This window comes from Petromyzon marinus, chromosome 31, assembly GCF_048934315.1.
Source record: "Petromyzon marinus isolate PM22_M1 ecotype Great Lakes invasive population chromosome 31, UKy_Petmar_22M1.pri1.0, whole genome shotgun sequence".
Classification (NCBI taxonomy): domain Eukaryota; kingdom Metazoa; phylum Chordata; class Hyperoartia; order Petromyzontiformes; family Petromyzontidae; genus Petromyzon; species Petromyzon marinus.
In genome coordinates, this window is record NC_133697.1 from 11,133,248 (window position 1) to 11,149,570 (window position 16,323).

General features: G+C 50.9%; 1 protein-coding gene across 1 annotated transcript in view; it reads right to left on the bottom strand.

Annotated features, from left to right (window-relative positions):
- Nucleotides 1-3,251: 3,251 nt before the first annotated feature.
- Nucleotides 3,252-16,323, bottom strand: part of LOC116947848 (F-box only protein 11-like) — a 35,735-nt gene continuing 22,663 nt past the window's right edge. The window contains exons 13-23 of the mRNA XM_032964051.2: nt 15,834-15,919; nt 15,412-15,506; nt 14,693-14,815; nt 13,278-13,363; nt 12,232-12,308; nt 11,947-12,090; nt 11,109-11,219; nt 10,525-10,632; nt 9,712-9,820; nt 8,872-8,970; nt 3,252-7,487 (exon numbers count right to left, since the gene is read on the bottom strand). Coding sequence (XP_032819942.1) covers nt 7,358-7,487; nt 8,872-8,970; nt 9,712-9,820; nt 10,525-10,632; nt 11,109-11,219; nt 11,947-12,090; nt 12,232-12,308; nt 13,278-13,363; nt 14,693-14,815; nt 15,412-15,506; nt 15,834-15,919 — 1,168 coding nt within the window. The 3' untranslated portion in view covers nt 3,252-7,357. The remainder of the gene's footprint in view (nt 7,488-8,871; nt 8,971-9,711; nt 9,821-10,524; nt 10,633-11,108; nt 11,220-11,946; nt 12,091-12,231; nt 12,309-13,277; nt 13,364-14,692; nt 14,816-15,411; nt 15,507-15,833; nt 15,920-16,323) is intronic.

Consider the following 16,323-nt stretch of genomic DNA (forward strand, 5'->3'; position numbering starts at 1 on the left):
GATGTTGTAGTTTGTTGAATCACCCTGTAGCTTAGCAATCACGTCATCCGGAGAGCGGCCAGCAGTAATCAGTATCGTGTCATCTGCAAAAAGATGTACCCTGGAATGATCCAGGTCAGTGCCCAAGTCATTGACATGAAGAGAGAACAAAAGGGGGCCGAGGATGGAACCCTGTTGAATTCCTTTTGTTATCTTAACACTGTTTGACCTCCAACCATCTGTGAATACAGTTTGGGTGCGAGAAAAGAGGTAATTTTGTAACCATTTTACTGCGTTTTTGGAAAAACCGAGGCAACTTAGTTTACTAAACAGGGTGTTGTGGTCTACTGTATCAAAAGCTTTGGACAGGTCTAGAAAAAGACAGGCACAGTACTGCTTATTATCAAGGCTACTGTAAATGTGATTCAGAGAGTCTAATGCAGCAGATGTGGTGCTGTATTTTTTTTGGAACCCAGATTGTTTTAGATGTAGTAGATTGTTGGTGGACAGGAAACTGCTAATTTGGTCGGTCAATAATTTTTCAAATTTTTTCATAAACGGGGACAAAATTGAGATAGGTCGGTAGTTATTTGAATCATCTTTAGGGGCCCCCCTTTGTGAAGTGGACGGATATAAGAATGTTTCCATTCTAGAGGAACTGATGCTTCTTTGATGGACAGGTTGAAAATATGGGCTATAGGTTTGTATATTAGGTGACCAACAGTAGAGCAAAGACGGGAATACTATCTGCTCCGGTAGAGGAGGACCCTTTGAGGTAGGACAGTTGTTTCAGAACATTACTTTCGTGGATTGGCTGGAAACTAAATTCGTGTAATGTTTGGACAGGGGTGACTCTCAATACATTATCAAAAAGATTACCAGCTTCAGAAAAATGAAGGTTAAAATTGTCAACTATTTTTTGGGATCTTAAAAATATTCTCCATTTTGGTTAAGCTCAGCGGGCAGATTGTCTGTTTTGGATGCCTTTTCGATACATTTGATTGTTTTACAGAAAATCCTGGCATTTCCATGTGATTCCAGGAGAGTGGAGGAAAAGTAGGCATTTTTTGCATGCCGTATTTTTTTGACGCATCTATTCCTTAAAATCCTGTATTCTAGCCAGTCATTGACCAAATTACTTTTCTGAGCACATGCCCAAGCCTTGTCCCTAGTTTTCATGAGCTTTGTAATCAAAGGATCAAACCATGGTGGGCGGTTGCCTTTAGTTTTAAATCTAACCAACGGAGCATGAGGTGGTTAACATCTCGCCGCTGTGGTGAGATGTTAACTACCTCGCCTGGTATACAGGAGGAAGGGGGTTCGATCCATACCCTGATGCCTGCTGTATATTTGAAGTTTGCATGTTCTCCCCATGGTCGCATGGATTTTCCTCCGGTCTTGCCCCTTCCACATTTCGAAACATGCGTTTAAAGAGTATTTGGCTGCTATACATTTCCACGTGATGATAAGCCACTTCTCGTTGAGCTGGCCCAGAGTTCCATGAGACACCACAGTGGCACACTGTCACGTAAAGGTGGGCCCACGGGGGCACTGCCCAACACCACGAGGAGGAACACTCTGGCGGTGCTTCGCCCACCCCCCTGCCGCCACCCCAGAGCGAAGTTTCCTTATTTCGTGCGCCCCCCCATCCGTTTCCTTATCTCGTGCCCCCATCGCACTGCGAGCTGCAGCTAACATCGGCCGACGACGTCAGACTCCTCGCCAGAGGAGTCCATCACCCGCCCCTTTGGACGGGGGAACCTCGGAGATCGTCCGCGCTCTACCCGGGGCGTAAAACACCGCGTGAAAAGCGGGGGGCCACCCGTGGTCGAACGGTGAACTGCGGCCTGACGGCCACGTGGCGACACTGTCATGGCGTCAACCCCCCTCCCCCGCCACCCCTGTGTGGGGTGACACGGTTTGTGTCACCTGAATCGCCGGCAGCGTTGCTGCACGTTGCGCGGCTCGACGGTAAAGACTTGACACTTCTTCATGGTCTGACTACGCAGGAGCTCAACACGCTGGGCACTGCGCTGACACGAAAAGAAACGGAACTGAGGTGGTCGCCCGCGCGGAGTGGGGGGGGGAGCTCATTCCGCCCCGAGGGGCGTGGCATGGGTGGCTCCCCCCCCTCCTCCTGCCTGCACCCCCACCTCCTGTCCCTCCCACCACCCCCCTCTTGCCCCCCCACTACCCCCCCCTCTTACCCCACCACCACTGCCGTCCTGCCCATTACATGGATGTGGGAATACCGCAGAAATTTTTACTTATTTACTTACTAGCCTATTGCCCGTCCAAGGACGGGTGTATTGCAGTAAATCTGAAACTTGCAAGCGAAAAGCAGACCGCGACGTTATATTCATTGCATCAATTCGCGTGCAATTTGTAAGGGCGCGGTGACACAGACCTATTTCATTTAAAGGTTATAATCCCTTGTTCATCATGACGTCCTTTTTACTTTGATGTCTCAACAGCGTTACGGAGATCACGTGAGGTGAGGGTTCTGCCTTTGTAGTGAGGGTTGTCAGTTGACGCCGAGGAGGGGGGAGGAGGCGCCTCGCCCCCCCCCCCCCCCATGTGGAGTGACGTCACCCACTAATTTATATTAATGGCGGGGGTCCATTTGGAAGACGTCACCTCTTAATGATTATTAATGAGGGGGGCTGTTCTATGTGGAGTGACGTCACCTCTTCATGATTATTAATGAGGGGGGCTGGCCAACGTGGAGTAACGTCACGCGCGGGACACAATTGGCTCATTATAGTAGTTCATTATTGGGTGCCTCTGTGCTGTGCCGCAGCAGTGGAACCGAGTTTACTAAGCGCGGTTCGGAGTCGGGACGAGACTACTGAGCTAATAACCACGGAACCAGGTTTGCATTTGTATTGGCCACAAATGCGGTGGGGTTGGTGGTGCACACGGTGGCCGGGCACACTGGAACCACGGAGTCCGCTCACATGAGTTTGATTCACAGCCGCGGGTGACGTAAGTGGTAGTGATATCTGAACCGGTCCTGTGGGTGGGCTCCCTGCTGAACCAACAACTCGCTGGCCGACATGGTTGTAATATGGACAAACAAACCCTGACTGATGTGGGAAGGGCCGTCAGAGGTGCATTGTCAAAGGATTACAAATAACGTCAGTGTCTAAAGCGGTACCTGTGACACTGACATCATGTGGTACTGATTCCACTCTGGAACACAGACGACAACGACGATTTGAGCGAGGAAAAAAAATGCTTGACAACAAATCATGACGTAGAAAGCCTCCGAAAGCTGTCCAATTCCTTTTTTTTAATTACAACTATGCCATTTTTATGACAGATAATACAAACATACTGTAATGACTTAAGGAATTGATACAAAGCAAAGGGGTAAAGAAGAATGCCAACTACAGGAACTTATAAAACCTAAGAGACGCGCACGCACGCACATAGTACACGCTCACACGCACACACAAAAGTCCAAAATAATACAAAATTGGTCTGGAAAGCGGTTATGTGTCAGCCAGCATACAACGTACAGGTACGGCCAGACTCCACTCTTCTATAGCAGCAGCAGCACTAGCAGTGGCTTCATCAGCAGGCGATTACATCGATGAGCAAATCCCCCCACGATGCTCCCGAGTGGTCAAGGAAGCTCCCCCCCACCCCCCTTTCACAGCTGTCGCAGCAAAAATGCCTTACGGGGTCGCGAGGCGAGAGGCCAGCAATAGCAAGGAGAAATGGCGCTCCAAACCCATACCTGAATTCCTCGGGAGACATTTCTGAGCATTCGTTTGTCCCCCCCCCCCCCCCCACTTGCTCGCAGATTTAACAATGGACAAAGGTTTACTCACACATAGTATTCGGAAGGCACGACTGTCATGCGTGTCACGTGTTCACCACATTGCACGTACAACTCAAGCCTTGTCCAGACCACCAGCTCAGCAGCTGAAGCTGTGGCCCATATTAATCTTTAAACCAACAACTCGATAGGGTTGAGTAAACGTGGCCAATGCCAAATGGCCAGCAGTGAAACGGAGACAACTGGCGGCAATTACACAGAGGCAAAACTCTGATTAAATAAATTTGTTTCTGGCTTGCAGCGCATGTTCCTGTTGTTCCGGGTTTCCTCACCATTTCAAGACAAGTGTTGGATTTGAAATGTTCACTGCTCATTTGTAAGTCTTTCCGTATTCTCCGAAAATGGCGATCAATTATTTTCAGGGCCTGGAGCACCATTTCCTGCTTCGCTGTTTCCCCACCAGCAACAGACTTCAATAGTGAGCGCGAGATGCAAGAAACCCAGCCTTCACCCGAAATGACAATTTTTTTTAAACTAACATGATCGTTACCGATAACCGTAATTGCTTATAAAGGACACAGACTTGCACCGTGGCGCCGACTGGTTGTTGTGGTTGTTGTGTTTATTAGAGGCATGTAATGATTCAACGCCCATCACCGTTCCATTAATTGCCACCATTCGCAAATCGCGACCCGATTAAATAAATCTTTTGTCGTTTTTCTTTACGTCGCCTATAGTTTTCTGTCCCCGTACGTTCCAACGTCTTCATCTCCTTTCGCGGGCATTGGCATAGCGGTAACATTTTGCATAACATTTTACACGTCGTTTGCACGAATCGGAAAAATTTAACCCAATCCTATGCGCGCCGTCGGAGACGAGCGTATCGCGAGCGTAAGAAACGGTGGGAACCAGATGGATCGTTACATGCCCAAGGTGTTTTTTTGTGACGCGCGCCGGTCAAGCCGCGAAGTGGAGAGGTCGGCGGGCAGGCGGGCGCCCTCCTCTCTCCCCGTGGCTTTTATTGCGAGGGGACAGCGAGGAAAGCTCGACCACGCGAAAACAACGAGCAGGTTTGGGAGATGGTGGTGGTGGTTAAGGTTTCAGAAATGTAGGTTTCGCTAACGGGAGTGACGATTCTTGCCGAATCGCTTGCTCGGTCGCTCGCCGCGCTGCACGCTGTGCCAGGGTTTAGGGGGGGGGGGGGGGCGGCGGTGGGCAAATAAATTTGGGCCCACGTCGCGAATTTTGTGCCGGACATTTGGAGCAAAAAGTGGGGGGCGGCTCGTGGGCCCTTCGGGAGCCACGAAAATTTCCGTAGCGCCTTGGCGAGCTTTGCATCAATCGCTTTTGTCAACTCTCAAACGTTATAAATAACAAGTCGGTTAAAAAAAATAACATCACTACACTATGACCGTCATACCCCCATCACGCACCCACCTCCCCCCCCCCCAAACCAATCAACCCCCACCCCTATCTCAACCATCGCAGGGGCAAGCGGTCTCACGAGCATTTGCTCAGCAAATATTTTGGACAGTAAAAAAAAATCTTCCTGTTAACAAAAAATATTTGCACGATGCAACAAAAACAAATGCGAACGGAAAGGTAAAAATTCGAAGGGTTGGTCAACAGCGTTGGGACATCGGCAACAGTGGCGGCGTTTTTTTTTTGGGGGGGGGGCGGCAATAGATGTCTGTACAAGCACGTTGACGCTGCACGTGCCCCCCTCAATCGCTACCGCCGCCACTGTTGCCGCAGCGCGTGAAAGAGGGTCACACACGCCAACCCGTCCGCAACCCCTCCCCGGGGAAAAAAAAAAACACGGCTCCTACCCACGCACGACACTAATGCTACGCGGGGGGCGACAGAGTGAGCAATGCATTATAATAGTTATATATTAATTGACCTTAAAAGAGGTGGTGTTGCGAGGGGTTTTTTGGACGGGGGGCGGTGGTACAGAGGGGGGGGGTGGAAGGAAGTTTTGAGGGAGGGGAGCAGTTGAATGGTGGAGGGGGTCACAGCAAATGTGACAGATAAAATTTGACAATCAATCTTTAAGTCTCGTTTTTTTCTCTCTCTCTCTTTTTTTAAGGCCCGGATTTTCAAGTACGCTAAAATAAATCAAGCAAATTCAAGGACGGTTTAAACATGGCACTAAAGCGCTCTTTGCTCCATGCAAGAAAACAGCGGACCTGACTCGGGGGGGGGGGGGGTCCCACGTTGGCTGCGAAAGTTCTGAATTCCATAGGGGGTGGAGGGGGGTGGAGGGGGGTGGGGGGGGGTGGGGGGGGCACATGGGTGGGGTGTGCACACGGTTTATGAGCATCCACCCCCCCCCCCCCAAATGCTTTTTGCAACAAACAAAAAAAATCGTACATTTCTTTGTTGTCTGTCCTCGTTTATCTTCCCATAAAGCAAAAATAAAGAAAAAACCATCGACTCTTTCACACAAAATGCAGTTGAGCGCAACCGGTACGTTTCAAAATGAAAAAGATTAACGAGGGAGGAAAAGGAAAAAAAAACTTAAAATGAAATAAAACCACGTTTTGCGTTCTTGTGCCACAGCGCCTCTCTCAGGAGACGGCTGGCGTGCAGAAGATAATGCTTGTTTTATTCCGAACGAACGAACGTCAAAGTCAGTGAGGGCGCTCAGAGGGTCCCCCCATCAGACGGCTCGGGTGCGGCGGGGGGGGGGGGGGGGCCCTAAAGTGGCTTGAATCTCCGCGTCTCGTGTTAGTGTTTTCCTCGGGCCGTCGTGGCGACGTTCTGGACGGCCGCCCACGTCCTCTCTCGTGGTGCCGTCGCCGGCAAGACGGGCGGGTGGCGATGCGAAAAGTGTTCGGCGACGGACGCCGCCGGTGTTTTGCGCGGTGCAGTTTCGTGGAAGTAGTGCGGAGGAGGCCAGAGGGTAGGTAAGGAGGGGGGGGGGGGGGGGTGAACAATGCTGCTCTGTTTGGGGGTAGCTCGTTTTTTTTACGCCCCCTTGGCCAGGTCATCCGTCCCGGTCGGTCACTCGGCGAGACAGGACGAGTGTTCTGTGCCGTCGTCGCTGCCGCCGCCATCGCTCGATCGCCGCTCGGTCGTCGCTCTGTCGCTGTGCGTTGATGACGCAGACTGGGGGACCGCTAGTCCCCGCGAAACCGCTTGAGATAATTTTTAAAGAAAAAAGTAAATGGGGGGGGGGGGGGGGGGGTTGGGGGGAAGTCCCAACGCGAGATGCGAAGACGATGCGATGGCGACAACGGCAACGGGATACGGCAGCGGCCTGGGGCTCGGCCATTTTCAACGAAGACCGTCCTCGTCTCCCGAGCGCCGTTCTGCGCGGCAAAGAGTCTCGGCATGACGCTGGAAGCATTCGTCACCGCTCCCGCCGTCGCGGGTGGTGCGGGGGAGGAGAGGGGGGGGGGGGGACGGCGGCGACACGGCGGGCAGGTGCGGTGGTCGAGCATCGGTGAACGCGTCGTCCTCCCTCTCCCCGCCACTGCCAACACCGTACGTCGCGACACCACCACCACGGCCGACACCGTGACGACCAGTCCTCTTGGTCGTTACACACCGCCGCCGCCGCCGCCGCCCGCCACCGCCGCCCCCCCCCCACTAGTTGTGCTGCAGCGTGTTGGACTCGATGGGCGGCGCCGAGTCGTACAGGGTGTCCGTGTCGTGCGTGGGTTCGCCCGCCAGCGTGCATGGGTTGGACAGCGTCCCAGCGCCGCAGTCGCAGAAGAATCTTTCGTCGGCAGACGGAACCACGAATGGCGAGCGTGCGTCGAGGACGTCCCCCGTGAGGGTGCACATGCAATCGGACACACATTAGGACAAAAGCACACACGCGTATACACACGCATGCATGTCCACGCAGAGACGCGCACGCACAAAAGACAAGGTCCCCTGTATTGCCTTTAACTGGCTGTTGGGGAAAGTGCTTTTAGTGAGCTCCTATGGAGGTCGGCATGGCACACGAGGGGGTGGCAGTGGCCAACACTCCGCCGGGCCGCCTTTGTCACCCGAGTGGGGACGTTTGCACATTGCATCAGATTCTGATTTGAGGCCGAGTCGACCTCGGGAAGGCCCAGGACTGGTTCAGATAATCGTCACCGGTGTTGGCCTCGGACGGGAATTGAATTCGGGTCGCCGGGTTCAGCGCAGCGCGCGAACCGCTGCACGAACACACCTCGCCCAGTCGACTCGCGCACAAATGAACATGCACAGACACACGGATGAAGAAGTTTCCCATTCAGTCTCGACATAGCCCTGTCAGCAAATGATTACAGGGCACTCGTTGACATATGCGATGGGTGCGTTCCTGGTAAAACGCTCATTTCAAAATCTCGTATGTCAAAAGGAATTTCCCCGTAAGAAATGGTAAAGGAGGGGAGCGGGATAGGGGATTTCACTTGCCTATATTATCCTAACCAATATCAATACACGTACACAATATAATACTCGGTCCTTTAATTCTTACCCACCTGTGTTCTCTTGCTACAGTTCCCTCTCGTTAATTATCCCTTCACCACCTGTGCCCCTTCCTCTCCGGATGCGAGACATCCGGCCAACTGTGTACTTACTTATTCCTTCTCTCGGCACCCCGTTTGTTCTATCTCCTAACTCAGCGGCTCTGTGTAACGTTTCTTCCCCATTTAGTCCACTACACTTTGTATCTTGGCCGCCGTTGGTGCGGGAGCACACGCGGCGAGATGCTGGCACAGTGCAGCACACTCCTTATCGTACCGCACTGGCTGATGGCAACGCCATTGGGTCTCGGGTGCCGCCTTGGGTGGGGCGTACGTCGCCGATGACGTCGTTCCGAAAATGACCTCGCGCGTGTCTCAATACAAAGCGCGCGTCATTGCAAAATGGCGTACCACAAGAGCGCGTCAAACCCGAGGATTTCCTGTAAAAGGAGTGGCACTGCACACGAGGTCACAGACGTGGCATCACCACAGTGAACCAAGTGCGGTCTTGCGGGTCAGGGCTGCGTTCCGTGAGCTCGTCTTCCCTCGAGCTTTTTTCACGCACTGCTGCGGTGGGGGGCGGGGGGGCAGGGGGGGGGCACCTCCACGAGGTGAACGAAGGAAGCCTGCGACGGTGGGCACGTGCGCGGCGACACCCACCTGTCGTGCCGGATGAACTCCACGTCGTGGCCGAGGTGGCACTTGGTGATGCAGTTGATGCAGATGGCATTGCGCTCCGTGGTGTTGCACGTGTGACACCTGTGCTCCGCACGCACGAACGCAAAAGGACAAACTTTACAAAGGTCGGATAACCCTCGCCTCCAGCGGGGCCGGACCACAGGGCGTGCGCCCCCACCCCCTCCCCCCGTGCCGGGCTAAGACAATAGATTTAGGCAAGAGTCTCCAAAACTCGGGTGATCGTGACTTACCGCAGTCCGTTGGACCATTTGAATGTATATATATTTTTATAACGTCTATGCTTGTTTACCTGGGAAGGCCTCACCCGGGGCGATCGTGGATTTTGCAATTGCGGCACCTAAACTCTGGAACTCGTGACCTTGAAGAGTCACGACGCTACAGATCTTTAAATCTCGACCAAAAAAACATATCGGTTTAAAATGGCTCTCCCTTTTTAGTTATTTTCAAACGCCTTTCTCACTTTTTTCCTTGATTGACGTTAACTATTTCCGTCTTTCCGTGCAAAGCGCCCTGAGAACGATTGTTTTGTAAACTTAAATGTTTATTTTAATATAAATCTTCATGTCATCGCACGTGGTCCCCACTTGGGTGTGGCAAACGAGCCTAATTTTCCCCCTTCACAGGGGTCCTGTTACGTCAAAATCTGGTTGCTATTCGCAGAGTTTCTGTTCATCCCCCACCCACCCCCCACCGGACTGCAGTCGGTGTATTGTCCCCGGCTCGCGTTGAGTTGCAATAAAAAAAAAGTGGCCGCCGTGTGTGTGTGTGGTGAGGGCGAGCGGGGCAGTAAGGATCCGCCACCTGTAGAAGTCGTGCATGGGGTAGCTGGTGTAGCTGGAGATCTTGTAGAGGCAGTGACCCCGCGACACCGCCTTCTCTATCGCGTCCTGGTTATTGCCGACCTTGTTGTCTTCGCGCATGCAACAACGCACGCACGCACAAGAAACAAAATGAACTCTTAGCAGAAGTGTCTCACTTTAAACTGCATGGACAAGGCACTGGGCACAAGGGATGAAGGGGATTTCAAAGGCAATCTCAAGTCAGGTGAATTTTTACAGATGGCATCATAAAGGCCATGTATTTTTTTTATTTTTAAAGGAGGTATAATGATTTAACACTTCTTTGGCAGAGTTAACTGTCAATTTATAATCACGTTTCGCTTTCATCTTTGGCCGTGATCCATCTGCTGCCGACTGAAGGCCTCCCTCCCCCACCCAAGCCATCGCCATCCCTAGCAGACGCAAAACTGCAACAATCCATCTCGCTCCAGCACACGAGCGGATCTCATCGCTCCACCTCTGCGGTGGACGTTCAAGTGGGCACGTTCCTCCCTTTTGGCTGCCATTATAGTCTCGACCACTGGCCATTATCCCGCGTGCCCACTTAACCCGTCTTAACGGTCAACACGACTGCCTCTAACTCGCCTGTCCTCTCGAATCCAAGCGTTCCTCCCCATTCCCAGTCTCTCGTATTCTATTGACTTACGTCCCTCGTATTGCAGCATAGCAAGCCTCACAGCTGTGTTTTGCCACTTTCACCCACGTTAGCGATCGTCGGCACATCACAATGCGACGTTCTGTGCCACCGTGACCCGTATCTCCCCTGAGCGCGCACCTTTCATGATGACCTGGACACCCGTCGCAACAAAAAGGCCCCCAAACTTGTTGTTGAATATCTGATTGTCTTCCAACGTGGCGGTGGCGTGGTTCGTGATTTCTATGCCTGCCGGGGAGACAGGGGTACAGACAGGAGAGAGACGCAGGTAAAAGGGGACGCGCAAATGTTTATTTATAGAGTGCCTTCGAGACGATGGTGGTGAATGAGGCAGCGATGAAGGTGGTGGCAGTGACCATGGAAGCGGTGGTAGTGGTGATGGTGGTGGCGATGGAGGTGGTGGAGGTCGTGATGATGGGAGGTGGTAGCGGTATTGGAAGTTATGACAATGGAGATTGTGGTGGTGGTGGCAGAGATGATGGTGGAGGTGATGTCGCTGGCAGTCGTCATGTTGGCAGTAGAGATGGTCATGATGGCAGTGATGGTGATAGTCGAGATGATGGTGGAAGGTGGTGATAACGGCAGTGACAGTAGCAAAGGCAGCAGACGCGGCGTTGATGGGTGGCGGAAGCGTCGATCGTCATGGCCAAACGATGTTGACTGTGTAAACAGGGACCGGGCCCGGTCGACCCTGGCCAGCTCACCGGCGGCGAAGCCGTCAAAGATGCGGTTCTTGCGGAGTGTCGGGTGGCTGTTGGTGCTGATGAGCACCCCTGCCTGAGCGTTCCGGAAGATGTCGTTCTCCTCCAAAACGCCTTCACGTACGGAAACGAAAATGAACGTTTGAGTAAAAAAAAAATATAACAATCTTTCATCCATAAGACAGGTTTTGTTTTTGGTTACATCACGTAAATATAAATTTGTCGTTGAACCCGCCACCAGTAAGGTTTGTCATGTAAACAGAACGTGCCAATTCGTTACTAGTACAGCACACCGGTGTGTTGGAGAGCAAATCCACAATATTTTTTCTCCACCATACCGGTGTGCTGTACTAGTAACGACTTTGCATGTTCCGTTTACGTGACAAGCCGTACTGATTGGCTGTGTTTGGTGGTGGCGGGTTTAGCGACAAATTAATATTTACGCAATCTTGCCAAAAAAAAACCTGTATTATGGATGATATTGGTCGCGAAAGCCTATGTGATAAACAATCTTTTAGACATCATTATCTTTACCAGACTTATCGTGACCGCCACCGTCGCCACCACCCCTCCCTGCTATCGAAAGATGAACGCAGAGAGCTTATGCATTAACGTTTATCAATGTTAGTTAGAAAACGTAAAAAAAATTAACAAGCGGTTCCAGCAATGATAGGGCTATTGCCACAGGTTTGCACCCGAGTTTCTCACCCCTAAGTATATATGCGTAGCCAACCGTGCTAATTGGAGGTGCGGGGGAAGGACAACAAACTAAACACAAATCAGTTCTAAATAAATGAGTTTTCAATCTACGGTGATCACTGGGGTAGCCTGGAAGGGTTACCTCTGCCGCCGTTGAAAATGCAGATTCCTCCGTCACGTCCGCCGTGGATCTTGTTGCGCCGCAGCGTGGGGTTACTGTCGGTCTTGATCCAGACGCCCGCCATGGCGTTGTCGAAAATCTCGTTGTCTTCGATCACGCCCAGGCCTAGACAACGACCATCGTCATGACAAGTTTGACGTCGCGCGTGATCGCCGGGCGTCCTCAGCTTTTCTGCGCGCACCTCACCGCCAGTTGAGACTGAGATGGAAGGAGATGATTTGATGGCGGCGAGATGGGTTTTCTCACCTGAATTGTAAACCAGAATGCCTCCGTTCTGCCCTCCCCAGATCTTATTGCGCCTGATCTTCGGATTGCTGCCCGTCCTGTGGGGACGACGGCAAACAGATCGACGTTAAATGACCACTAAAAAAATTACAAAGTTGCCAAGCCGGTGCATTAACCCCAAGAGGATGCAACCTGGGTCCACAGCAGATCAGGCAATGATGTATCCGGCATACATGTTACTACATACTCTTATGCGAGACATTTAACATCTTAATACATCTTATTAACATGATGAAACCGTGACTTAAATCTTTCGTGACTGCAGGAATTCATATTCTTTGGCCTTTCGGTAAAGTCACGTAGATAGGTTCAAAGAAAATAACCTATCTACGTGACTTTACTGAAAGACCCAAGAATATGATGAAACCAGTAAGTCGTCTTCTGTGAGCTAATATATACATTATTGCTTGTATGGGTCTTCCAAATTGGACCATTGGAACAGCACAGAGTATTTCAGTGGCGCAGGCAGGTCTCCAATGCAAACGTATGCATTCTAACACATGTTAATCAAGCTGGCACACAGCGTAACACGGCAGGACATTTTTTTATCAGTGAAACGACTGGAATAATTCTACTGCAGATTTTTGCCAAAAAAAGCGATACGGAAGTGTCCGTCCATATTGGTGAGCTGCACAGTAAGTTTTGCAGCAAATGGTTGAAGGGTTTTGTAATTTTCACGTAACCATTAAGTGTCCTGTGAAGGACGGACGCACGGACATTGTATTTCCTGGGCGTAGTAGTAAGTTACCGAGCGGCTTCATTAACCAGGGGCAGCACTCCATTTTCCCTCGCCTCACATAAATCGTCATGCTCCATCACATGGTTCCCCACTTGGGTGTGGCAGTCAGCCCAATTTTTTCTCTCCCTTCATAGGGGGGGAGGGGGTCCCCCCCGTCACGCCGAGATCGGGTTGCCGTTGCGGAGTTTCTGCATCCCCTCTCTTTTGCGATCGACGAATTGTACCGGGTGCTCGTTGAGTTGCAATAAAAAAAAAGGGCAGTGCTCACCTGATCTGCACACCCGAGTACATGTGGTTGTAGATGTCATTGTCCTCGAGCACCCCGTGCCCATTGTCGTAAAAATACACCCCGACCTGCAAGCATGCGCGCGCACACACACATTGACAATCGCGACAATGAACGGGTAAGTAATGACTCATCGATTAAAATGGACTCGTGCGCTCGTGGTACATACATGGAACGACGCGTGCGGGAATCGGTTAATTACAGTTCATGGAAAAGACAAGTGGAGGTCAGATGGCTCTGGCGATAATCGTCTCCCCCGTATCTCTTCGCCTCTCACTTTCTCTCTCCCTGCATCTCCTCCAGTCACCTTGTTGCGCGTCTTTCTTTTCATTACTTGTAGAAGTGAGGTATCAGTTACCCAAGCAAAATCGCTCTCGATATCGTGCAACCTAATCTGCTGCTTACGTGTGGACGTCCCTGGTTGCAGAGACGTCCACATACAATCTATTCAGTTGCATGCAACTAAGTCGCGCAACCGGCCGATGAGGTGTGGACCCGCCTTTAAGGTGTGTGGGTGTATGTGCTGTGTGTGTGCATGTGTACGTATATTCACAAAGCCTCAAAGTGCACCTAGCCTGGCCTAAAGCCTTGTGATGACATCACCGCCACTTTGTGGCGAATGGCGGCTGTTATAGTTGTTGATTGATTTTTATGGGAAGAGCGGCAGAAGAGATTGTGATGATGGGGAGGTGATTAAAGGCGGTAGTAGTTTTGGCAGCGCTGACATCGCATGTAACAATGCATCGACTCGTCGATTCATATACGCTCTTATGCTCGCGAGAGATTCAAACTGCATGCAAATTATTGTACGTTAAAGTTACATTTAGGTGAATGGATTGAACAAAACTCGACAAAATGAGACAATTATAAACAATACTAAGCAGACGGTAAAACAAAAAAAAATCCTTGTATTGAATAGCGACGCCCAAATCACGACAATTCATCGAATTATATTCTTGGTTCTTTCGGTAAAGTCATGTAGAAGGGAAACAATTAAATAATAAAAATATAAAACAATAAAATTCTCACGACGTTTCGACTGCAACACAAGCAATCATCATCAGGTGTGAAAACCACAACAAGAAATGTTTTTAAAAGTGGCGTTTTTTTAACGTTAGCACCACGGAGAGCGATTTGACAGTTTGTTCAGATGGACGAGTCCATCTATGTTCGGAAAAGAGGAGGGGGGAGACGAAAAATAATGGATGCGGTCTGAAAGCCACCGTAAGCGTGATCAATCAATTAAGATCCGAAATGGTTCATCAAATCCTTCCAATGATTGCTAAGATCCACGAGAGGGGCCAATCATGAGACGCTTTAGCGACGACGGCGACCGCGCCAGGGGTAGCACCGGCGATGGAGACGGCACGGTGGGTTTTGCGCGCCGGTCTCTCTACCTGCTTGCCGCTGTGAATGCGGTTGCGACGCAGCACCGGCGTGCTCCCCGTCGTCACCCAGACTCCCGCCAGCGTGTTGCTGTAAACCTCGTTCTCCTCAATCACTCCCTGGCCCTTCTCGTGCTGCCAAGGGGCGCACGTACGCGCAGACAGACCGGCAACAGCGACAACAACGGTTAAAGACACACAACTAAAGCAAACACTCAAAATGTGTGACGCGTTAGGAGGACGGCAGTAGGACCAGTACATTTGGTATTCATGCCATTCTTATAGCGCAAGGCTATTACGAAGGTGTTATGTTCCACAGACGCTTACAGTCTGCAGTAGTTTTACAGTAGAGGGTGACGTTGCTCCGTGGCTTCTTCCAACTTGGGAATTTGCGAGTAATTTCCAAATGTGGATCGTGAGACACCCAGGCGCACACGGCCCACCCTTGTTTTTGAACAACCTCATGGGATTTTAACGTCCACTGCGAAGAAGACGGTGCACGTATTTTAAAGGTTAAATTACATGGTGCGCATTTTTATTGCGTGACAAAAAACAAGTGTTCGCCAGGGCGGCCACTGGCTACGGTACCGCGAGCCTCTGCAACAAGCGCCAAAAGCGTTAAGCCGCCGAGCCGTGCCGCTGCCCGGCCGTGTCGACCATCCACAATCGGGACGGGGGCGGACGATGAGCTGCCAAGAATTCTGAGCCGAGCCTCCGCCCACGCCACTCACGACGTAGATGCCGCCGTGCTGCCCATCGTGGATCTTGTTGTGCCGTACGATTGGACAGCTGTTGCTGCGGATCTGGATCCCCGCCAGAGCGTTCCCTGCGGAGAGAGAGAGAGAGATAAAAACAAACAAACGAGAGACGTCTCGGACAGAAATCGCCATGGATTGTTCTCATCTTGCTTCTCTTTTTTCCTGATGATATTGTCCAATATGCTCTGAAGCACTGAAGTATGGTTAAAATAACACCCATGGCCTGGTGATATGGCGAAGGCATTCCTTCATCCAGCAGAACACTGCCAAAGGGAGGTATACAATTTTTATGACTATTATCATTATGAATATATGTTCCAGTCGTGCTCCTGCCATTATTATGATGATGACGATGATGATGCAGATAGCGTCATGTTATGAGATGCGCAAGTTACCGTAAATGTCGTTGCTCTCAATCAGGCCACGGCCGTCGCCAAAGATGTACACCCCGCCCTGGTTGCCATTGAAAATGGTGTTCCCTCTGCAGAGCACACACATTCAAAATCTGTCACGGAACGCAGGATGACGGTAAAAACTAGGGTATGCAACAATGTATCGGATCATCGGTTAAAATGCAGGCTTACGATCACGACACATAGATCGAATCACACACACACACAAGCATTGGTAAATGTATAGAGAACCTTTGTTGCAAGTATTTGTTTAACAATCCCACTTGAATGATTTTAGCTGCAGAAGTGGAATTTGCTAAACCTTGTAAGTAACGAAACACAATGTTTTTTTGTGTGCAGACATTGCACATGCATTGTGTGTGTCATGTGTGCTTATGAGCGTATGTCGTGCGTGGGCAGCGGTAGTGCAGCGGTTCTGGGAATGCCCTAGGTCGACTCGGCCTCAAATGAGTACCTGGTGTAATGTGTAAAT